The sequence below is a fragment of the Clytia hemisphaerica genome, unplaced genomic scaffold (genome assembly GCF_902728285.1).
Source record: "Clytia hemisphaerica strain Z4C2 unplaced genomic scaffold, Clytia hemisphaerica genome assembly, whole genome shotgun sequence".
NCBI lineage: Eukaryota > Metazoa > Cnidaria > Hydrozoa > Leptothecata > Clytiidae > Clytia > Clytia hemisphaerica.
Genome location: NW_027103811.1, coordinates 512972 through 539185, shown reverse-complemented (window position 1 = coordinate 539185; position 26214 = coordinate 512972). Strand labels below are relative to the sequence as shown.

At 36.3% G+C, this 26214-nt stretch overlaps 1 protein-coding gene across 2 annotated transcripts in view; it reads left to right on the top strand.

Moving 5' to 3' along the window:
- The window catches only part of LOC136806586 (dyslexia-associated protein KIAA0319-like protein), a 66557-nt gene that overhangs the window by 31808 nt on the left and 8535 nt on the right, over positions 1 to 26214 (top strand). For both annotated transcript variants that reach the window (XM_067063177.1, XM_067063176.1), the window contains one exon: positions 25938 to 26029. In XM_067063177.1, coding sequence (XP_066919278.1) covers positions 25938 to 26029 — 92 coding nt within the window. The remainder of the gene's footprint in view (positions 1 to 25937; positions 26030 to 26214) is intronic.

Sequence of the window (26214 nt, the reverse complement as noted above, 5' to 3'; positions counted from 1 at the left end):
GCTTTACAGAAATCTGTGTTTTTGAGTAAGGTTTAGGCTGCACACATCCCCTCTGATAAGTTTTGATATAGGGGATGCGAATCAGGCTCACAAAACGCTTCCGAACTTAGCAAAAAATCTGCTAACCAAAAAAAGAGTTGAATGATAGAGAACTTTGATTGACAGTTTGTCGTCTTTTGTTATCTTGAGAGTTTTGTTTGCCTATATCAAAACTAATTTGGGGATGCATGCAGCCTAAGTAAGGTTCCACTTCCTGGACTAAGATTCTGCTGCCTTTCTTTTGGCAAAAAAGAACAGTATTCAGGCTAGTTGAAAAATGAGTTTAGGAAAGTTAAGAAGTTTACTAAGTCAACACAAGATTTTCAGTGCCTTTTGAAAAAAAACTTTCTACTCTCATGCCGTACTGGCTCGTGGAATCTTAGTCCAAAAGACGGTAGTTATCTTCAAACATTAAGAGATAAATTCAATGTTAAATTCACAGCGCTTAAAATCCCTGAGAAAGCTTTCAGAACTCGTTCTTGTCTCAATCTTGATTTCAAAAACTGTATAATCAATACTCAAGATATAAGCTATGTAGAAGCAGGAAATTTCCGCCTTTGAAGGATGAAACAAAAAAAACAGAGAGAAAATTACAATTACTAATAATCTCTAATCAAGATAGAAGATCTTTAATTTGATATTGTGACTTAATTACATATTCGGTCATTAAAATGCTCTTTAGATTGAACTTTTAGTTCTAATTTTAACGACCTATTAAGCTCGTTAAAAACGCAATCTACCCCCACTTACTGGCGTATTGTCATTTTCTTTTAGCGAGAGATTTCAGATCAACGCTCTCGAGAGCATGGCATTTTCCAATTTCTCTACAATGTTATATGCACTAGAATGCGCTTTTATTGTTCTATATTGATGCCACTGACCCGATGGGACCCCTTACCCAATTAAGAAAGTACTGTAGGCCCGAAAGCCGTTTCTTGTGAAGAAATGACCCTGACATTTCATCCCCATCAATGAATCCTCACCGTGTTCACCAAGGTGAATTTAAGTCGTTTAAGAGTTAAAATAATGACAAATAAGTCGTTTCAAAGTTAAAATCATGGTCTGAAAAGACAGGTTACCAAGGTCTGTTGTCATTACAGTCCCCATACAAACAATGTATTGCTTGAGCTGGAGCAGTAGCATGAAAACAATTTGGAAGGTGTTGGCATTGACGTTGTTCACATAGGATATATTTCATTGGAATTAGAATTTCCTTCAAAATATTTATTCCTTCAAAGCATCATGCGTGTTTATAACTCGTCTCCAAAGATGTTATTTTCATCAATTACGAACTTCCTATTTGGAGGAATGTTGCTTGTATCTTACTTTTTCCATTGACGTCGATGAGGTCTTTTACTGCTGTAAACATGTCCTGAATTAATTTTGTTGTGGATTCAGCTCAAATTGTTCAAGAACATCATTGTACATTGAATCGTGAGAATAATTTTATTCATCAATTTTTTAGCCTCAAAATCAAATTCAAATAAAAGCGGCCAAAATTTGAACGTGCAGAATCCCTTTTTCACATTACGTGAAATTATATTTTATCTTTCGGATGAACCTGAATGAAATAACCATCCTCACAGTAAGCTATCTTAAGTGAATACGTGAAGCTATTTATAGGTCGTTATAATGTTAGTCCAGGAGCTGGAGCTCAACTACTTTTTGCCTTTACTAATTCTGATGGGGGAAAAGTATCGCAGCGCCATCATTCAAATCAGAAAGCAAAGATAGTATACGGCAGATTTTCTGACTATTAAAATGTTGGACGACTTTTTCAAGGCCCACAAAAATGTCTTTAAAATCCTATACATTGAAAAACACAAAGATTAGTGCAGACTCAAAGCGAATGGATTTTAGGCAAAAATGCATATGACATTTGAACTTTCAGGATAGTAAAAATGGAGAAAAATTTTTTCTACCATTTTGCATCCTATTGTTTTTCTTTTTCATGGCCTGCTATCTCTTCCTTTCCAAGCCATCACAGGAAACCATTATCCCCCTATCGCCATCCCTTTACTTTTCACTATCTCGCTTTATCACCACACCTTCCCTTTTATGGTTCGAATTTTTAAGTGAAATTTTAAAGTTCTGAACATTATCTCCTCCGCCTACCCTCCGACCACAAGACCTAAATAATAGAGAGATCTAGAAATCCGGTTTTCAGTCTCTATAATATACTTTATGTCATCTAACAAAAGGCCCTCATGAACCAATCTTATCCCGGTGACTTCACATCGAGGCTACCACATGGTAATATTACACTAGCTCCACATTCACATGGTTCTTCAGGGGTATGGGTTCGAGTTTAACAGGGTTGAATGACGGAAGATGCATACTCTTTGTGGACACGTCAATCTAATATAATGACTTCCGACACTTGAGGTCATATTTAACCTTATTGAACTCGCGAACGAATCTCCTTTTTAACCTTGAGGTTGAGAAGGGCCCACGACGTCCCTAATTTTTTTTTTATAAAAAACGTCAGAAATCAGTCGGAAAAGGGGTATTTAAGGCATATTGGGGACCTAAAATCTCAATTTTCTTACGTCCGCGCAAACCATGGTTGCGCCTCCTTATTCACTCTTTTCGGCCTCTTTCCACATCGCGTTGACAGCCCTGTGATAGGTGACTTATGCCTCTAGTATGGTCCAAAACTTCTTAAAATAAATAAAGTTCTAAATAATCTAAACACTGACGCAAAAAGGGTAACAAAAATACAAAAGATGTTTAAAGAATTTCTGAAGTCCCCTCAGGTGTCAATTCACACCGCGCCCTCACACCCTTTTTTATCGCGAAAATGGCGTAAAGGAGGGGGCGGTATCTGTTAATGAGGTACTTGTTTATTTAACGGGACTCTTGTGGCATCTATAGTCTAAATTTACTCAGTCAATAATAAAATGACAATATTGGTAGAAAGGGTGTCAATTTTCTATAAGAACAATCATTCTTAAAAACTTATCCTGACAGTTAGAACTTCAATGGGAGTATTACACTGGATTTTCCAAATTTTATAAACACTTCTCTTGTCCTTTTTATTCAAAATCTTTTCTTTTTGCGCCAATTTTATTTCACCCAGTACCGAAAATTATTTCCTGATTTTCTATCATGTACTTTGATGATTGCTTTCAGATTTTCTGTCATGCATGCTGATGATTGCACCTTGGTTATCCCTTACATTTCTATCATTGGACCGGTGCTTACAAACTGAGTTTGTCCATCATACGCAAGTTTATCCTTCATACGCAAACAGTCATTTACGTGTTAAATAATGCACTTTTCAACTATACGTTTGTTTTCCCGTCCACTCGTATTACACTTTTTATCCAAACACATCTATTTCGAGATGCACCACAGATTAAAGGTTACTTCATAGACTAACATCAACTGTGATGTTGATATGTGTTATGTGTTTTCCTTGTCAAATATTTCCCGATCTTAGTAACAGAGAAAATATGCTGTTTCGAAAGTACTCAGCCCTCACCGTAAAATAGTCGGCGTTTGTCAAAAGAAACTTCCCTGATCAAAATCAAGTTAGATTTCGCCCTTAAAATATCTACCCCTGTGATCTGCTCCCTCTTCCCGTAAATCCATCTACCATCTCCAATGGAGCTTTATTACACCCCCTTTCTCACAGACCCGGTAGGATTTTTTTAGCCGAGGGGGTGAAAATAACGGACTCGATGGGGATTGACATTCCCCTTTTTTATAGCTGGGGATTTCAAATCTTTTGTTTTTAAGTCAGAAAATTCAGTGGGGATGGAAAACAGCATAATATTTTGCGGTGGGGATTGGCTTATTTGATTATTTTCAGTGGGGACAAAAGTTGGAGGATAATGTTCCACCAGGGACGATGTTTTGGACAATTTTTCCAGTGGGAAGGGTTTTTCCAGTGGGTCTGTGAGAAGGGGGTGTTTTATTCTCAGGAAATACCTCATTGAAAAAATTATATTGAAATAACACAACATTTTGGTCTCGATATTCGCTTTTCTACTTTTTACAGGGATTGCGATGCCATTCTGTTTACTTAAACTAGATAAAAACACATACAACCACCTACTACTGTATTGACATTGTAGTATAGAGACTTACACACAGTTTAAGTGAGACTCGCAAATGTTTATATTACCCAGTAATGTTTGTATTCTTGTGACTCTTCTCATAGTTAGTAAAGTTTAAAAATTGAACCACTTAAAAAAACTGTTTACATATTTTCAAACCCCTGTATACCACCAATATGCTAACTTTAGCCTGTAACGTTCAAGTTTTGTAATCTTATTTTGTGTTGAGAAAGCTTTTACCCCATAGTGCACTCAGGGTACGAGTGATGGTCGAATGGTCAATGGTGTCAACACCAAACGCCAGGGGTTTTTCTTAGATAGCCGAGCCGGCTAGCAGTGTGCTCCATCATCAAAATAATGTCTAAAAGCCCTAGATTACTGGGCTATCCACGTAAATATCTTCTCGGGAGAGATATGCCAGTACCCAGCTGGCACACAACGTTGTTTCAACGTTCATCTAACGTTCACAACGTCCATATAACGTCAGATAAACGTTGAAACAACGTTGTATGCCAGTAATAAGGACTATAACTACTACAGACTTTAAGGCCATTCATCTAGGTCTGAAGGTGCTTGTAAAGTTGGCCATAATAACACACTCTCTTCTCACAGACCCAGTAGTACTTTTTCAGCCGGTGGGGATAGAAAAAAAGGACTGAAACTCAATGGGGATTGATATTTCCATATGTTTTATGACTGGGGATTTTAATTTTTTTGTTTTCAAGTCAGGAAATTCAGTGGGGATATGGGAAAATTAGCATAATATTTTGCAGTGAGGATTTGTTTTTTTGATTAATTTAAGTGGGGACGAAATATGGAATAAAATCTTCCAGTAAGTCTGTGAGAAGGGGGTGTAATAGCTTCGTAAAAACGTTAGCTTTTGGCTTTGGATAACCGCTTCTTATGCACCTTTACTATCACAACTCAAACGCAAGAAAAAGACTGGGTTCGAGTTTACAAGGGTCAGATGACGTCAAGTGTCGGAAATTATCGTATTTGCGCTCACAGATACCAAATATTCTACCCTTGTATTATTGAAACCCAATCCTCTTTTTATGGTGTTTTAGGGCGTTGTAGATAGGTGTGTATACACGCTTGATAGAAATTTTCCTTTGCGGTAGATATTTGGTGTTCTGACGAGTTTGGTCAGCTCTCAAATGTAAAACCCTGATAATCTATTGTCACTTAGCGATTAATCAGTCGTGTTTAAACTTGTCAATGGCTCTCCAATTTCAGATTTGGCTGTTAAACTGCTTTTTCAAGAGCAGTAAGCTTGCCTATACACTCTGAAGGGTTTGTTGTCTCTACGAAGGAGAGCATGGTTTAACAAATTGGGAATACGAGACAGTATATGCTCTCTCCCGTTGATGATTTATGGATCATTTTGTTTTCTGAACTAAGTTTTGTTTATTAAATATTCTTCCGCTGGAATTTCGTGTATTTTCTTGTTGTTTTGTTTTGAAATTCATAAACAATTAATTTAGTTCACACAATGCAGTAATATCCCTAAACGTGTGATGTTTGAAGGTGTGAAGTTAGCAAAGTTCATTTTCCTGATGTTTTCAAGCGAAAACTCAACTTGAAGCACTTCTCTGATGGTAAAGTTTCTTCTTTTCCTCCCGTTGATTTCAGTGAAAAATAATTGACCTCAAGTCGTTCGTCTAAATAGAGCTTTGTAGATTTAAGTTATAACTTAAAGTAAGCAAGGTTGCGACCACAGTCGAGGGCGACCCGAAGGTTCCCTTTTCTCTAGCTGTCTTCCTGGAGGCAGGGGTACTTAAAACGAAGACCTTTGCCTCATAGGAGATCAAAATATGAGAACAAACCTATCTAACGTCTGCCCTATCTTTCTCATTTTTAGTCCAAGCCTTACAGAACATCTTTTTGGCGCTTCAAAGTATTATCTATCATATGCTATATTCCCAAGCGTTGACGTCAAGCTGAAATGTCCCTATTCAGATTGCGAAAATATATTTCCTAGACTATTATCTCACTTGTTAGCAGTACTTTATGAGCGAGAAAATCCAGAGAAAACATTTGCTGATTCTACTTAAAAAATAGACCAAAAAGTAGTATAATGAAAAATATAGTCAAATATATAAATTATTTTGAATTCGTTAACATGATTTTGATAAAAGCACCTAAAACGTGAGCCAATATTTTTTACATCTTTGAATTTGAAACTTTTTAAAGAAATCTTTAAAAATTTCCTGAAAGTGGTTCCAATCTCCAAAGTTTTTATTTGGAGATATACACATGTCTTAAATTTAATTTGCTTTGTACTCTTATGAGCGCTAATCTAGAGAGTCTACTGCAAGCAGAGATTCTATCCAATACAATACGCCCTTGTCTCCCTTAGCCGATAAAAAATTTATTTTTCTTAGAGGTAAGGTTCTTATAATAAGTTGTTTTGGACCAGCAAAAACTCATGGTAAAGCTAACACGTGTATTTAATCAAATCAAATAAAGTTCTAACGTCAATAATGTACTAAAAGTCTGTTAAAATACTCTCTTAAAAGGATCAAAGAGAATTTCGTGGTGAAAATTCCGTTTATTTTTTTCAAAAATTTCATTTTATAGCCTCCCACTTTATTCAGGTGCTATTTTATCTGTTAAATTTGCGTATTAAGGCTTTCTTAGACCTGTTTCTGACGTCATTGCTTTTCCTGATTTGACCAGATCTATATTTTCATTCCCGAAGTGAAATTTATAGCTATCTCCCTTTGGAACATCAAGGCTAAGATTGTATGCCTCTCTGACCCAAAGACCTGAAAACCTTAACTTGGTGGCGTCAATCAATGATAAACTAAACAGCTGCCAGGCATATATTTATTTGAGTTCTTTTTGGACCCCTTGCTTAAGATTCTTAAGGCGAATGGCAAAAGAGACCTCAGAAAAACGAGGCTGACAATATTTCGGATGGAACTTCAATGATTTTTGCCACCGTAAAAATGATTGTGTAATTCAAAGCAGAATGGGCTTGTATTTATAAAAAACGATTTACCATTTACCGTTTTAGAGACCCTCTAGACTTTTTGCAAATCTTTTAGTTTTAGGCTCGCTTTGGAGTTAAGTCAACATATCAGAAACTTCCTTGGATTTTTCCTATTTTAGCTTTTGTCGAAATTTTGCTGAAAAATACGAATTTCCCAGACTTTTTTAGCCCCCCCCCTACCCTGAACTGAAATATGGACTCTCTGGCTACGTGAAAATCGGCGTACGAAAAACGTGTAATTATCCTCGAGAATTTTCTTCAGCCTTTAATATCTAAAGGTCACTATCGGTCAAAGTCTGAGCTGAGATTAGCCTCTACCCTTTTGATGTATATTTCACTTAATGACTTGGCTTATTATATTTAATCATATGTTTTCCGTAAAGTGATTATATCAAAACAAAACACCAAGCCATGGGAAGGATCAATAAAGTACAAGCCGAACGAAAAGCTAGAACGGAACCAACTTTTACCAGTCAAAAAGAGTAATATCTTAAGATTTGCGCCGCATTTATGATTATCTGGCACCCAGATGCAGAAATTTTCATCCGACACGCTAAAGCTCTGAAGGTCGGAAAAATTTTCAACATCTGTAAGGTTTAAATTACGGAATTTTGCCTGCAAGACCGCGTCAAGAATTTTGCAGCGGAAGGTCTGGTAACCCAGCCCTCGTTTTCGGGTTATTGGCGGGTCCAACCGAAATATTTTTACCTTTGCGCGCAAAGGTAGTTGAACACGACTGGGGATGCGGCGCATCAAAGGCCGACTATCATTCCTCTATTTGGTCCGCTACTTTAGAGCTTTAGCGTTGGCGGCCGCCAATCCGTCATCGGAATATCAGATAAGATTTAAGACTATGGTTTGAATCTAGCGTTCAAAATCTACAATTAAATGTTACTATATACAATTTACACTAAATAGGAAGGCTAGGAGCAGTAGGAAGCCATCAAATTCTACTCTTTACCCTTGCCAGGGTGCTATCCAAAATAAAAAGGCTGCTTATCTAACTCATTTGGAAGATAAATTGTTCAATTTGTTTTTCGTGTACATACTAGCACGTATACAGGGATATTTCCTAATTTCTATCTCTCCAAGATGTCAGATCTCCTGGGAAATGGAATTAACTAAATTGGATTTCGCGACGAAGGAGAAATAATGATTAGCAAAAAACAAGTAACTTTGTATCAACAAATTATACCCTAATTACTTTTCTTTAGAAATTACTAATTTGCGTATGCGTCAATCTTAATGCCAAACGTGCGCTAATTGAAATGACAAATGACGTCATGGTTGATCTGCTGATTATCAGATGAGAAAGCCAGCTTTTTTTCTCACTGAACTCTCAAAAAAGACTACTTAGAATGGAAATTGCCGCCTAATCCAAATCTTCAACCGCGGGGAGGGTCTCTGGGATAAATTTTTGAGTTGTAAGCCTTACCTATTTGGGAAATGAAACATTTCGTGTAAATCGTTCAAATTTTTGCTCCCAAATACGTCCATTTTTTCTCTCTAAGGTAAAATCTTCCTAAGGATTTTCATCCAACAGTTGAACCCTGTTTGAGTTTCAAATGGTAGACAGTTTAGCCTAGAAGAGTTTCCACCGTATCTCAAAAAATGGCAGAGCTGCGGGAATAGTTGAGATGTTTACAGCTTCCCGAAAAGACATTTACACTGATGTCCATCTAGACTAGATATCGTGCTTTGCCAGAAAATTGTGCCATGGTTAGTTAGGAAATCCTACCTAGTAGGTCACGTGACTAGAATTTCAGCGCTTGACCAATCAGAAGCTTCGCGAGTTTTCGAAAACAATGGCAGCAATATTTTTTTGCGATATTCACTTTTTTTTGCTTGGAAGAGCTTAAAACACGCCATTTAGCCCTTCGGGCTTTATAAATCTGCGTCCTCCCCAGTCTTTTTTTAAGAGTTCGGTGCAATTTTTTCCTTTGCTAATTGAGATTAGCTTCTGTATTTCTATAGAGCTGACAAACGATTAAATGGATGAAAATTACCAGCCGGTATTCAATTTTCTAAAAAAGGTGGGATGATACTAAATTGCTTTTTCTAATCATAACTAAGAAAATTTCCACTGGGACCCAAAGGAAACTCCATTTTAAGTGCCTCTGAAACTGTTCTCGAATGTTTTTTTCTAATGCAACAATATGCCGAATCATTTCCCAGAGGGCTGAGGAAACCCCGAAATTTTCAGAATTGTTGTTTTTATAAAATTTAGTCGGTCTATTAATGGACAACTTACTAGTTGATTTTTGCTTAGTATCAAGGTCTATTTACAGACTCTAAGACTTCAGAGTTTTCACAGGGCAATCTGTAATTGACCTATACAACCTCTGCTCTTCGAAAATCAGAATTTCAGAGAAAAACAACCTATTTTTTTGCAAGATGTAAGCACTTTTTGCTAAGCTATCTTTTCAACACATGTGGAGTATCAGTAGTTGTAAAAAGTATCAGAAAAATAAAAAAGCCTTAAAATTGCTGAGGTTTGCTGAATTATTTTTCAAAGTTCACGTGACTGATTGTTTGTATACGTCAATCTATGCGAGAGCCTAGGGGAAAAGCAAGTTCTAATTCTCATCTAATAGACGGGTACCGGACTTTTTACCGACGGATTTTTCAATTACTTCCCCGGTGGTCGATACCCCGACCAGATAATTTCCCGATGGACTTTTCTCCAATTATACCTTCTCCAGAACGGAATTTTCGCCGGACGGTGAACCAACCGGCTGCCAATTAACGTCGTAAAGAAGCTATACTTTTTGACGCTTTCTGCAAGCTATTTGCACTTTTTTACTTGGTCTGTCATATCAATTTGGTATAAGAAGGTTCTGTCCTTAGAAGGCACACCTTTTTGAATTAAGAAAGTTTTAAAGCCATGTTAAAATCGAAGTTCCGTTCGATTGTTTGTTTAACTTTCGTCACCAAATTAAGTTTGATGTCGCCATTTTTAATTAAATTCTACCTAAATGTTAGTTCCTGCCGTGACACGAAACTTGATGACGTCATTCGCTCATAATATGGGAGACTCAAATTAATCAAAAGAGGCAAACAGTTTGTGGTGAAGTGTTAACCCCTATTTCGTGCACTTTTGACACGCGAACCTTCAAACCAGTGTTTTTATTTTCACCATTTAGATGTTGCATCTATATTTAGAAAAATTTTTTTTGCACGCTAAGCGCTTCTAGTAGTATTTAGATATCATGTTAAGAATTTGACTTAACCCTGAACTCACAAGAAATCCACCTGCTCCTTCTAGATTTTTTTCGGATTATCTATATTTTGTGCTAGATGTATCTTTCTCTGGGCCCCTTTCAGACAAAGTACCAACCAACCAACCAACCAACCCCTTTGCAGTTAATTACGGGGTTTAAGCAAGCTCGTGTAGGCTGAATGGGAAAAGGGCAGAAAGGTTGTTCATATGATGAAACGCCTCCTTGCCACACACCCAGTGAAGCGCCCACCCCGAATTTTCAATTTTAAACATTGGATTTGTAATAAGTTGTTATGGTGGAAAAAGAAGTCTAGAAGTTTCGGACAGTATAGCAAGGATATTCAACGCTCTATAAACACGTCCACAGTAGTGACGTATTGTATAATAAACTGTGCTGATTCGTGCAGAGGTCATTTCATCCCGGATTATATAAAATTTCTTGAAAAGAAACTAAAATTGAAATCAGAGAGAAAAAAGATCTAGATCGGAAATATAGATTAAGTATTGATTTAAAACCCTTGATGACGTCATAGTAGCCCGTTATCCCCTTAAGTTAGTGCGTGACACTTCTTGACATGCACTTGCGATAAATAACCAGTATACCCAATGTGGGGGAGAGTGTATCCCTTATCCAGTAGTCTAGTTGGATTAGCAAAAACACTTCCCCGCGGTGTATATTTTCAACAATAAGGGCTAAGCATCCGTTTGCGTTTCTATTTTTGACATATTGGATAGCTGACAACCTTTCTGTACGTCAAAAAAGTTGGAAGCTTGAAAGGGGTTTCCTCTGTATCTTAACTTCGGCCATTTTCTTTCTGAAGTCTAAATACACGACCAGCTTTTTTAGGGTTTACATTTTCTGGCGTCCTTCTTTCTACCTTGATTTATAAAATGTAGTCAACACAATGAAAATTGTCAGCTTCTCAACACACAAGTTATTTTTAGTTGAGAAAAATGTATTAATGTCAACTTCTTAGCAGCTTCTTTGTGAAACGTTAACATTCCCCACAGCCCCTCCCATTTTTCTGAAGACTGGTCTCGGGTGCTACTCTCTGACACTCAGTATATTTTTGGCTTGAACCCTTTCCTGACAAAAGATCAGGCAGGAATTCATAGGCTACAAGTTCCCTATTTTGACCATAACTCACTGCACTTATCTCACGAATAGCTAGCGAGATGAGTTAAACCTACTTGAACTCATTTTCAAAGAGACACTCAAAGCACGACATCTTTGTAACCTACCCTATCATGCCAGGCTAGAATACAGAGGGCTATTGATGGTTTGTCCCTTATTGGTATCCTTGTTTTGAAAGGTTCTCGAAACATCCTCGCTGAGTAGTGACTTCCATATCAATGTTATTCTCAACTTCAGTTGAGCTAGAATCTGAGAATGTCTGTGTGTGTGTCTGTGTGTCTGTCTGTGTGTCTGTGTGTCTGTCACCAAAACTTTGGGGCAGGCTGGAGACTTCAAAAATGGTCCGATTTGGCTGAAATTTTGCGCACTTGATCCTTGGGCAAATCCCTGGGGGTTTTTTTTTCATTTTTTCAAAATTTTAATTTTTGGGGCCTGGGGACGAGTTTTTCGCCAAAACGAGGCTAAAACTTTGGGGCAGGCTGGAGACTTCAAAAATGGTCCGATTTGGCTGAAATTTTGCGCACTTGATCCTTGGGCAAATCCCTGGGGGTGTTTTTTTCATTTTTTCAAAATTTTAATTTTTGGGGCCTGGGGACGAGTTTTCGCCAAAACGAGGCTAAAACTTTGGGGCAGGGCTGGAGACTTCAAAAATGGTCCGATTTGGCTGAAATTTTGCGCACGCACTTGATCCTTGGGCAAATCCCTGGGGGTTTTTTTTTCATTTTTTCAAAATTTTAATTTCTGGGGCCTGGGGACGAGTTTTTCGCCAAAACGAGGCTAAAAACCAAAATGCTATAATTTTTCTTAAGCCATTAAGTTTACAATTGGGCCTACGAATGATTTCAAAGATACTGAAGTTGAGCCAGTGCGGTTAGCACGTTCGACAGTTCTTAATGGTAAAATAAAATGATCCCCCCCTGACTGTGTCACAGACCCGCTGGGACCATTGAGTTTCAAGCCCGAAGGGCTAGAGGTCAATCTCTAACCTTTCTCAGGCAAGAAAAATTGAAGCCTTAAAATATGCGCCGTATTTTTGATGACGGATTGAATCTAGCAATTCCTTTGTTTTCGAGTGATATATTTTTCGAAATTAAGCGGTAAATTTTAGTTTCAATCTGTCATTTGTGTAAAAACCAGGCGGGTCGCTCAAGGCCGCGCAACTTTGGTAGGATTTGTTGGCTTCAAATCCTACCAAAGAGATTGACCTCTAGCCCTTCGGGCTTGAAACTCAATGGCTGGGACCCCAGCCCCACTGGAAATTTAGCAAAAATTTCGTCCCCGGTGGGAAAATACCCTGAAATTTCACTGTGAAAACCTCATTGTGAAATTGAGTTTGATTTCATCCCCATTCGAAATTCAATGTTTAAAAATTTCACTCCAAACCCATCCCCACTGGATTTTTTAACCTTGGAACAATACAATTTCTATCCCCATTGGGATTTCAATAGGAGTTTTTATCCCCACTGAGCAAAAAATGTTCCACCGGGGCTGTGAGACAGGGGTATAGTTAGGAAAGCTGCTTTTGAGCGGCAGTAACTTTCTTTATTGAATAGTGAATTTCTACTTATTTTAGCACTCGGTTGATTTCACTTTTCACTCAGCCTTACAATTAGATTATACCTTGAAACAGGCTTGATTATTGGGACGATTTCATCTGTTTACTTTTTTCGTATGCGTCCTGACTCAACAAATATTGATTTTCGTTAAAGTTTTGTCAACTTTTGAACCTTGCATCCTGTTATTAACGAAATTTTGTTTTTGCCTTGATAAGTCAACGTTCATGTTAGGTTCAAAACATTGAAATTTCCTGGGCAAAAGAGTTCTTCTAAAGACCTCCATTATCCGAACTTCTATTTCTTGAATCCCTTTACACGTTTTTTTTATAAGAACATCCAAAATTTTTGAAGACTTGGGATGTTCTTAACTTTTTGAGTTTTAAGCCTAGAAATGTTCTTAACATGTTCTTATTTACGCCATTTTTTGAGTATTTTTTTCCATTTTCCTATGAAATTCGGTGTTCTAGAGTCCGCGAAGCCTTAAAATGTTCTTCTTATATAGTTTGTTGTTATATAAAAAACCGTGTATAATTAAACTCGTGGTCTTAAACTCAAAATTTGCATCACTCAAGCATGTTTATCTTTAGTTCAAGCATTCGAAATATAGAGAGGGTACCCGGTTCTGAAATTCTGCCCATTGATCAGGCGATATATAATTCCAAAAATAAATTTTTAGCACCTAATTTCGCTTAAATGGGAATGCTTTCTTCCGTAGAATCCTGTTTATGTACATAAATGTGATGTTATTTGAAGTAAACCCATTTCTTTGTTGATGTTGTTCTTCCAATATTTGACCATGTTATCAAAACAACGCGCAGTAGTACATACATACAACTTGAAACTACTAAACGAAAACAAGGGAAAATGGAACTCGAATTGCCAGCTTAGTAGACTAGTAAACTAGTCGTTGAAAACAGACCCATATACAAAAAATCAAGCTCAAAATAAAAAGAATCGAAGGGGTGAAGTTGCGTCTCTTTTCTGAATTTCAAGTTATTTTCCTTTTCTCTCACGCGCGCTGAATATTTAATTAGTGTTTACATTATTTGATTGGCAGTTTTATTATAAGGTTATGAATTATAAGGTTATAAGTAATAACCGACTAGTTTACTAGTCTACCAGCTTAGCTAAGATAGAACTCCTAAATTGAAATCCTTCCCTCCTTAATCTTTCCTAACTGGCCTAAAACCTCTCATGGAAACAGAAAGATAGGGTGTGTTCTGTTTTTCTTTATTCACTCCTAAAAGTACGTGGCCACTACAGCTAAGGAGATGGACCTTGTTCTAGGCCTAGATAGCCAGGGTTACATTCAAATAGTTTGATAATTTGAAGATGGCAGTTATGGTGATGTTTTACTTATTTAGGTTGCATTACAGTAAAGGAAAGAACTATAATATGGATCCTTTCAGCATTGTTCGAGATCATAAGATGTGCAATGGTCTGATATTATTTGATGGGTTTTCCTTTAGTAGGAATTTGGGAACCTATTGCAAAAACTTGATGGAAACTTGAATCAAGGCACCTGCAGTGATTATAAAAGATGCTTGTTAAGTATTTTGAATGAGTTTCATTTTAAAGTGAACAGTTATTGAAATGGGGAAGAAAAAATTTGATTCATTATTCAATCTGTCAAGCGGATGTTCCGCTGAGCTTGCAACGCTGCACGTCCTTGAAAGGAAAGAGGTCTTTTTAGCTTCTCGTGAGTTATTCAACTGTCAAAAACTAGTGATGATGAAATACAGTAAGGAAAGGTTGAAATCAATAATATAAACATCAAAATGTATTCAAAACATCGAAAAATTTAACTTAGAGTATTGATTCTATCAGGCTCTATGGTGCAGTTTTTTTTCTTCCTGTCATTTCAAAACAAAATACCATTCGATTTATTTTGACTTTCAATGGTCTATTTTAGAACTCTGTCAGAATTATTTTGACTTCCTTCTCTCAAGCTGACTCTGCGCTTGGTTTCATCATTACTCGCAAGACTGCTCCTTGGAAAACCCTGCACTAAACCCAACTGAAATACAATACAACGTTGTTTCAACGTTATATGGACGTTGTGAACATTTAATGAACGTTGAAACAACGTTTTGTGCCAGCTGGGAACCAGCATATGATTTTAAGCCCATTAAATCCTTATCAGACAGTATCGGTACAATTTTGATTTATGGCCTTTGAAACATTTTTAACATAAGAATTAGGTTTCTTGTTGAGGTTTGGGCCTTGCAGTTCTGCAGTTCTTATATACATTTAGGAAAAACACAAAAAATAAGACTTGAAAGTCCCTAATTTTTTTTTTAGCTTTTTTTTAGTTGTTTTTGATTAATTTCTTATCTCAGGTCTGACTAGGTCCCACTCATCGGATAGATGGTCTGTTATAGCACCAAAATTATGACATCATCAGAAATTGTCATTAAAAGAAAAACCTATCAAGAGTATTAGAAAGAGGGTTGGAAATAGCAGAGTATCATTTTATTGATTTTGGCAAATGACAATATTTTAAAATAACCTGCTCTCATATAAGTGGTACTTAGAAAAAAATCTACTTGAAAAAAAAATATGACAACAAACCTTAATTGTGTAAATCATGGTTCTGTCTTTTATTAAGCACTTCCTGAAAATACATATTGTTGTGTTCTTTGATGCTTGAAATTTTGAAAGTGCAAAAAATCAAATTCTGAAATATTTTTCTTAGTTGGTCATTATGCATAAATTCGCATCGGAATACTGGAAATTTAAAGAACTGTGTTGCTCAACAGTTCATTTTTGACCTTTTCCTAAAACAAAAACATATTTTTGAGGTTTCTTGGTAATCAGTTTATTTTGGCATATTGACACTTTTTGACTTGATTGCCATTCCTTTGTTGTTTTGGTCAATCGAGACAACATCATTTTTTGTTGTTGACAAATATACTTGATATTATTACTCAAGTGTTTGCTAAGGTGTTTACAGTGTTGAAATATTTTGTAATATTTCATTTTGCTGAGATCTTACTAAAAAATCCGCTTTCACGAGAACCATTGGAACAAACTTACAGTTTTAAACCCAAACCTTCCCACCAATAACAATCATACCACAATTCGTTAAAAGGTGCATTCCTTTTTAAAATCTTTTGATTCTTGCTTATTCAACCCCTGTCTCACTTAACAATGATTCAGCCCCCACTGACCTTTATATATCTCTGGACCAAGCTATATCTGCCATCTTTGATCGAAGTTTTTTTGAATTGGTACCCGTAAAGAAGCCATTGCAGTGTTAAAAATTAACGTCTAACGGCGCTACATCGTCAATAGTTTTTGAGGGAAAGTAGATCTAACGCTCTCGATTAATTTACACCGCTATTGAGTAGTGCCGCCATTAGGGTACCACTTTTCAAAAAACTCCGATCAAAGATTTTGCTTGGCCGGGATTGAGAAACTTGGTCCAGGGTATATAAAGGTCAGTGTTCAGCTCCTGTCTCGTTCAGAAGTTATTCAACCCCTGTCTCGCTGAACCAATAAAATTATTTTCATCACTACACTAGGTCTTTCGATTTTTGTTTTCTCGTAGGCACTTTTCTCAATTTCAATCACTCGTTCTTATAAATAACACGTAGTCAAAGGGTTTTCCTCTGAATGATACGATACAGAGCACACTCTCTTGAGTAATAATTTTGACCCTTATGCCAGACTTGTTTTCATACCATCTTACGCTGTTGTTTTTATTTTTCTTGATATCAAATTCTGTCAGATATGAAGTATTGACTAAAATGATGACTTCAAGAGACCCTCTCTGTCAGATAATGCTCAAAACATAAGTCAAAAAGAATCAGGAAATTGGGCTTACATAAACATAATACATCATTTTATTTAGGGCATAAGTTTTTACTCGAATTTCTGGAAGTGCATCAATTTCTTGGACCTCATACTGAATGTAGCTTCACCATTACACTTCCAAACCTTTTGAAGCCTTCGTATGTTCTTATATAGTTAGACTCCATAAAGTCTTACCTGCTCTTGATATTTTAGCCATCGAAGCCTTATGTTCTTATATAGTTTGTTCTTAGAAAAACGCTCGCCAAAATCCATTAATTAACTGACCCAACTTAATCATCGGATATTGCAACAGTTACGAAACTTCTGGTGCCAACAAGCATTTTACACTTATGCCAAAAAATTGCATTTTTGTGTTGTAGATGTATGCATTCTAAGTAACTTAGTGGGTGAAAAAGGAAATTATGTGACAGACAGACGGAGAAAATGCAGAAACGATATTTCTTCCTTCTTCCTTGTGGCAACACACTTTTCATGTCAGTATCATTAATCAAACTCTCACACCAACATTCAATCTTCTTGTGATATTTGTAGTAAAATGTGACCCTTTAGAGCTTCAGCGTGGTGAGCAGAAAACAATCACGATCTGTTCTCAGGTTACATACAAGAGACCCCTATCATGAGACCCCTTTAACCAAAATTTCCCTGTTTCCTTCTAAGATCAACGCCCCTCAACGCCCACTACCAATACCAATATCATTGCCTGCGGCGGGGGTCTACGTGGACAAGCATTTAGCTTTTATCTCTCGCGAATGTAATTTTTAAATGCAGTGTCAACAGATAAATGGAGCGTTTCCAGTCGGAAAATTACAATTTACAAGTTGGTTATCTGGACGAGCGAAATAAAGCACTCCATTAAACTGCATAGAGGTGAAAACACAATGATTGCTTCATTAGAGGTTGACCGATCTCTTCATGACCACAATTGACGTGTCCAACAACAAGAAGTTTATTTTTATGTGGATATTGTCGTCAATCCATAATGGTGGATGTTTTTTCCAAAACAAAAACAATGCTTCTGCTACTAGTCAAATCTCACACTTTTATCTCTTATCAAAAATGTCGAAATTCGTCATCAATTTCAAACGCTTTTACCAAACGAAAGAAGGTTTTGTAACTGTCCCTGTCGCTAATATGTGATGGCTGGACTACTTTCAATGATTGTTGTCGCATTGCCATTCCCAATTCCCGATGACTTCGATATCGCTTGCCACAAATTTTAAAACTTACTTTGCATTTCGAACTTTATTACCGAGATAGGCCAGCTATCCTCAAAAGTCATTAATTCTTTTTCAACTTGCGGGAAAAATCAGTGTTCTTGTGAGAGTACCCAGCTGGCACACAACGTTGTTTCAACGTTAATCTAACGTTCACAACGTCCATTTAACGTTAGATTAACGTTGAAACAACGTTGTGTGCCAGCTGGGTACTTGTCAGAATTGGGATGTGTAAATTGAAAAGGTATCTACTGCTTAACATGCTTGTTATTGACTTTAGTATCAACTTTTTAGTGGCAGATGCACATCTGAGATGTTAGAGGAAAATTGCTTAATCTTGCGTTTTTAGATCTTACGATTTACAGATTTCTAAGTGTATTTTCACAAAGTATTGTTTTTATGTTTTGCTATGTATGTGTTTGTGAGGGAAATCATTTGGGTGCACATGACTTCAACCAAGGAACCACATCACGTGCTATAAAGTCTGCTTCATTTGGTTAGGTTTTGTCGATTTTTCGACCTAATGCAAGCTTAAAAACTTGGTACATAAGATTGGAGTATTAGCAAATGCAACGTCCCAACAAAAAGATTTAGTGCTTACAATATAATCAAGTGAATTTGTTTACCTTAAGATTTAAGGATCGTATTACACTATGATTAATCTGATCGATTTGCCAATACCATAATCACTTTTGAAATTCCATGTTAGTTTCAGAAAAACTGTGGTTGCTCTCTCAAAACTACCCTGTCAGTTCCCAGCTGGCACACAACGTTGTTTTAACGTTCATATAACGTTATATGGACGTTGTGAACGTTAGAAAAACGTTGAAACAACGTTTTGTGCGGGCTGGGTTTGGTGATCTCCTCAGATGACTCACTGAGCATTTCAAACTTTATGTCGAGGTGATCACTTATTCAAATTTTCGGACAAGGGTAGTACAAGAAGTTAAGCCAGCCCTGAACGTGATCCTATACAGTTGACCACGGAATTCGTTGACTTTCCCTAATTCCAACTCGGATGGGTTTTCTCCTCCATGGTTTCACCCCAAAGAAATCGTAAGGCTCTCAAAGTTCTATTTTAAAGCTCATTAACGGTAGTGGCCAATAAAATCTTGAATCTTAAAATGTCACAAATTTGATGGATCTTATTTGTTCGAATTACAGAGATTCGAATTATAAAAAGTATTTTAAAAGGGTTCCTCCCTTTGATGGGGGCTGGAAATCAGTTCGAATTATAGAAAGATTCGAATAAAAGAAATACGAGTAAGCAAGAGTCAATTGTACGCTCAAATTTCTCTTCTCCTTCCTTCCTACGGTTGTCAGATGATTATAAATTTGTTAACTGCCTGATCTTTAGTTCAAAAAGGCTGGTCTCGATGTAATTATATAACGTATGCTTCTTTCCTTACTTAATTGCTATTTTAAAGCACTCGTTTTGGGAAATTTCTTCTAGTCGATAGCTATCAAAAGTGTTTTTAGGCCCAGTACTTTCCCAGCTGACACACAACGTTGTTTCAACGCTCATCTAATGTCTAATGGACGTTGTGAACATTAAATTGACGTTGAAAGAACGTTGTGTGCCAGCTTTCACTGATACTTGCATCGTACTTTATGAACATAAGTAATAAACTTTTTCCCATCTCTAAACTGTTCTCATATTGGACCAATCAAACGTCACAGCCAGTTAGGTCTTAAGGTCCACTTCTTTAATTATTGTAAACGGTTTAGGTTGTGGTTATCTATTTGGTCTTGCTTTGTCAATTATCTCTTGACCTCATTTTTTCATCATCGCCCTTGTTTCGTAACATGGTAATTTAGGCTGTTTCCCTGATATAAAATTAATTGGTCACGTTGGAAAGAAGCTATTGTTATTTCAACATTCTATGGACGTTATGAACATCAGGTGGATGTTTTAACGACGCTGGACCAGAAGTCACATCAATATAACCTCTGCTGCTAAATGTTCAACTATAAGTCTTTGTATACCGAGTTTATCGTTCTACATCTGCAATTTTGAGCTTTACTAAGCTCATTTGACGTCAATCGATACTTCGATTATCAGCCGGATTGAGAGAGACATGTGAGTGAAGGTAGAGAGTCTATCACCATATTTCCCTAACACCCTGCCTGGTAGAGCTTTGGCTGAAAATTTCAAACGTATTCTGGAAAATTTCTCAACTGATACAACATTACTTTAAGGCCCGACTACATGTTTCGGCCCTAAAATATTCAGTGTTGAAGGCCTCTGTAAAGTGACCCTCTTTATGACGTACTAGTTTGTATAAGATGGACAAAAAATAGATTTTGGTACGAAGTTGATACCTCTGAAAGTTGATAATGTATCCTAAAAATATCTAAATAAGGTCTGTCATGTTTTTTTGCACAGGCTAAATTATGAAATTCAAAAATGTTGATTTCAAAAGGAGACCTATGTTTTCTTTTACCAAATATACCTCTTAAGGTCACTTAGGAGTGCCTTTTTATACAAAATGACACATATTTATGTCTGCATTTGAAAAAAATAAAATTGTACTTTCGATTTTCTAAGAATGATAGTTAATGGAAATGTTCATTAGGGAATTTTCTAGAAGCTTTCAAAGGGTTTTCTGAAACGATCTACCCTGTTTCAGAGTGTATCGACGTTCCATAAAGATTTTCTAACGTAAAGGCCTCCTTTTAAAGATTATTTGTCCCCATGTCTGTAAACAGACCCTAGATCTACGGAAATTTCAAAATTTATTGCCGTACTACGTACGCTACGGTTTACGTGAGATACACTCTGGTACAGAGTGTCACAAAAGTTTCAGCAAGTTAAAAATTTCTGACTTTCAAGTTTTCAGTCCTTAGATTTTCTGTATCACTGAATTACTGTAATGTAGAGGTACTACGCTACCTTATACGTAGGTACACTCTGGTACAGAGTAAAAACAACTTGAAATTACGTTTCGTGCTACTAGCATCCAGAGTACACAGGGTTTAGGAAATAGAATCCTTTATAATCGATCGACTGAAAACGGAAAACACAATAACCAACATTGGGGAAGCTGTTATCGTGAAAATACAAAGTTTCATTTCCAGGAAATGGATGGAAGCACATATCTCGTTCCCCTTTTTCTTACACCTTATGATAGGCCCCTTTGTGGTATCTGCATCTTTGAGCTTCATCAAAAGGACCTGGGACTGAGTGAAGATACATTCTACTTTAAAAATTTAACACGTTTTTTATAAGAATAAGAGGCTCAAACTTGGACGAAGGCTGAGAGAAATGGCTGAGAAAAATTACAGGCTTTCAGAAATGGCTAAAGAAATTTTCATTTCAAGCCAATAACTAAATAAAGTTCGCTTATCAAAAACATGAAAAGAACATATGAGCCTGGAAATCACGAAGAATATGAAGTCAAAGTTCTCCTAAGAATCACTTGTTCTAACAAAAAGGTGTGTTTCATAATTCTTGCATAATCGAAAATACAATGTACGCAAAAACAAGATGGCGGAGATAAGGTCCTCTCTTCATTTTTCTTTTTATTACATTTTCACCGCTAAAACACGAAAATCGATGAAAAAGATCATTTTTTGTGATAAACAAGAAAAAGAGAAGAATTCCTCATGAAGATTTTTCCAATTTCTCGATATCAAAAACATGCATTCTGCTTTCTGGCGAGGCGTTCCAGGCTCTCGTACAGACAGTCTACAACTAATTCAAACAGAAAATTTTTGGTCTGCAAAATTTGCCTACACTATCCCGCAGAATGTTCAAAATTTTGATCTAAGACCAGTTAATGAATGTTTTCATACGTATTGAACACCTATATATGGCATCTCTCATACCCCTAAACAATAATTTTCAGCCGTTCTGAATTTTCATCCTCTATTCTTGAACAGCTGATTCTGGGCTGATACACCAATTCTTTTCGATATTTCTTTTTCTATAATGATATGATGTTTTTTCGAGTTGTACCTCACTTTTACCGAGTTGTACCTCATTTTTAGCGAGTTCAACCGAGTTTTGATCCCATCTATCTATATTTCATCACTGGTATTAAATCAATAATGGAGAACTTCTTTTTTTCCTGCATGAAACCTGACCTCGATGGAAAAATACCAAGGATTTAAAAAAGAGGAGGAGGGGGCTAAGGGTTTTATACCCCATGTTGTTTTCTTTCACATTTGATTGATATTTTATAAAGTTTTTTAAAACACTTTAAAAGAAGCTCTGAGCTTCTAATAGTAGTTGCTATGCTAAGGATCTACTCAAAAAATGAAGTGTTTTATTACACTTTTTGATATCAAAATTTTATATCTAGATTATTTTTCTCTATATTTTTTTTATCTCAAACGTTCTATATTTACCTTTTTTGATAAAACGACTTAAAAAAACATTTTTCTTTTTTTTTTTCGATATAAAACTTCAAAACTTTTCACATAAACCTCGTGTTACCCCCATTAACCCATTTTGATCCTTTTCATCAGAAAATATTGGTATAATTAATTATTTTTCCCCTTTTAATATATATTCAATCAAACTTTTCTATATTTCTTTGATCAACCATCACAACATACAAAAAGTTCTTTAAATTACTTGTCCATGTGTTTTAGAACTCTTTTGGGACTAAATTGCTCAAAGTGTCCATAAACATATTCCAGAAAAAACATTTTTTTCTACAGGTTTATGTGCTTAGAAATCAACTCGTTTGGCTCCACAGGCCCTATCAGTCCCACGAATTGTCCTATTGTGTCGTGTTGAAGTTTCATTTACAAGCTGATTGAACTGAGACCGAATATTAGCCAACACTACCTAAAAGAACCCAGAAATATGATTTGATTTCTAAGATTTAATGGTGCTCCATTAAAAGCACTGAGTTTGGTATAGTACAATGTCTACTATTGTATAGGACTATGTGATTTTAATATTTTTTCTATACTTATAAGGAGGGGAGGGGGCTCAGGGGGTACCCGATTCCGCAATTCCGCCAATTTATTTCACCAAGAAAGAAAGCTGGTTTTTCAAGGTATTCCAGCTACTGACCTGGTTGGTAACAAAGCAAGGGTTTTCCTCTGGTAGCAGAAATAAAGAGCGACCTTTTTAAAGATTTCGATCACGTTCTTGTCTACCGTCAAAGAAAAGTTCAGCCAAGAACCCCGCTGTGAACGGTTATATAAACTTCTATTTCTCTTTATCTATAGTTTTGAAAAACATTGGCAGGGTGCAGTGTAGTTTAGACCTCACTCAGGCGCCTATAACGTCAAACTGGAGTGTTTTTAGGAGCCCTATTTTTGCATAATTTGTTTTTGATTTCGGAGAAATGTTTGAGTAGGCAATAATAAATAGTCCTTGGGGTTCCTTGTTCAGGCCCTTTCCCCTAGAGTATTTTTGCATCTGCTAAATAGGAAACTATAAACCTTTTCACATTTTCACGAGAACAATATTCGGAGGGTTTTCACTGGCTCTCTCAAACCTCGTGGCATAATTTAAACAAATTTTCTATTTGATATATTTGTTAAAATTTAAAGAAATATTTGAAAAAGAATTAATGAATATAGAAAAAAAACACGAACTAATAATTCATAAATACTTCACACCTTGCACGGTTTTCCTTATCAAACTAACAAACATGCAAAGATGGTTCATATACAGCTCACAGCTACCATTTTAAATATTGTACAAGTCGTATTGTGACGTCATTTAACCGTGACGTCAATTGAAGCACGAAAAACTGAATATTTAGAACTGTTTTTGCATTACATACCTAACCATAAAAATGAATTTTTAATACCATATTTTTATGCACGTTCTTTTATTTATTAGAAAGTCCAAAATTTTGAAGCCTTCTGATGTTCTTAACTTTTTTAATGTTCTTAAAATATTCTCATTATAATATTTTTTGGCGTATTTTTTTTGCGATTTCCTAAGCAATTAGGTGTTCGAGTTCGTAAATCCTGAAAATGTTCTGAACTTTATATTTTGGCCATTGAAGCTTTATGTTCTTATATAGTTTGTTCGTATAAAAACATTTAGTTAGCATCTGTTCTGAGTTGTTTTTCCATTTTTCGTATTCTGATACATAAGCTTAGTGAATGCTGATTATGATATTCAAGAAAATCAAAGCATTCCTCTATACTATACAGTTGGGTTTCCTCTATATAGTGATTCAGTACATCTTGTGGGCAGTGTTTGATTCACTACTGTATCAATTCATGCTTCAAAAACATCATCCTCAAACACGGTATGAAGGGCCAATTCAATTCACAATTCACTCGACTGCTCACCTAAAAAATATTTGCTAATCCTGAAGTTTTTTACCAGTAATTTTCCCATACTTCCCATTACTGGACAAATGAAGTCATTTCCTATGAAAAGTTTTGTCGGTCATTCTGCTAAGTTATTCTTCTTCTTCATTTTTCATGATATTCCAATGTCGTACCTCCCGGATATTTTGAACATCGGATTCCCGTGTTTTTGTCTCGGTTACAGTCGGTTCAAAAGCCTATAATTTTTTCAATCAAAGTCCTAGTCAAAACAAAGCTATATAAGGAAATCAGTTTCTAATGTTATTTTGAAGGCATTTAATTTCCATTCGTTTTGTTATTCTTGCATCAAATTGTCAAGTTTTTTTGCGTAGGTGTGAAACATGAGATGCACTTACAAACAATTATTTGAGGCAAACGAGGTTTCTTATTTCATAATAATTACATGTGGTTCTCTACTCCTGACCAAAATTTCAAGTGCATTTTACGTCGACCGACCCATTGTTGACGATTTTCGCCCTGTAAAGCAGGAAATTTAGTCTTAGAAATTTCTGAACTATTCAAATCAAACCAATAAGTTTGATTAATTGATCTATTGTGATGTTCAGTACTCCAAGAGTCGGATAGTAGATCTGTTTCTTCAAAAGTTGTGTATCTGGCGTCCTTAGTTTGACCAGTACATCTATATTTCCATGAAATTCCAGTTGCCATTCTTTTATTCGATATTCAAGATACCGGCATTTTTCACCGAAGTTAAGATAAATATTCGGAAAATAATCACTTTAGTTCGATTTAGAGAATTATTCGAATAAGCGAGTGGATCAAAAAATGTTTGGAAGAATTTGTTTGTCTCCTGTTTTCTTTATGCAGAGATCTATGTGTTCCTGATGAAATGCCAATAAAAGGAATAAGAATGCCAATGTCATGTTTATTTCTCCTGTTGTAATTAACGAAAATCGGCTAATGGCATTTTTATGCGCAAGCTAATTATCCCACCCAACAAAGCGTCCAACTCTTCTATCATTATCTCGTGATTGTCCATTTGATGAGTAATTCTGAAACTAAATCGTCATATTCTTCCTGCCTGACGTCATCTTTCCTAATGGTAACACACCCTTAGAAAGCAGAATGTTTGCTACTACTTTCATCGTTAATGGTTCTTTATAATCGTGACGTAATCTGTTTGTTGTGCAATAATGATTTTGAGGTGGCTTCTCAACGATTTATTGGATTTAGACACCTTCAACCTTTTGAATGCCTCCTCTGTACCTCAAATGCGGTTACCTCACATATCGCTAATTGCCTTGATACCACCTAAATCACATCATGAACTTCCAACCTTGAGGGATCCTAATTAGGGCGTTCCACTCGTTGTTAATTGTCACAGCGGTTCGGGATACATAAAAGACAAACCCAGTGGGAAAAATGAACATCCCCTTGTGGCCACTGTCCTGTCTTAACCCCCGCTCAAGGGATCTCATCACATACCATTCAAGCTCGTACCCTGAGCCACTTGCACCAACTATTTTTGATTTTGCTGGTCGACGTGATACAATGTGTGAGCGCTATCAGAACCATAACAAGGCGAACAAAGGGTCTGAGCACGAGTTTGAATACCAATAGTAATCATAACTTTCGATTATTTTTTTCTTCAGGAAAAAGAGGAACGTGCGACGTGCAAGGTATCGAGCCTTGAGAAGTACCGATCCCGATGGAGCTGAAGATGAAATGCTCATGATCCCAAAAGGTATGCAATATACGATTTCAATCAATCTACCTCTCTGTATGACTAGGCTATATAGAAATATCCGTAATTTTATGATTATCCTTCTGGGGCTAGAGCTCAATTCTCATTCTCGAAAGTGGTCAAAAATCTAGTACTGCTTTTCTGCGCCTTTCTCTAATGCCCCCTGACGTCATATCAGAGGACTT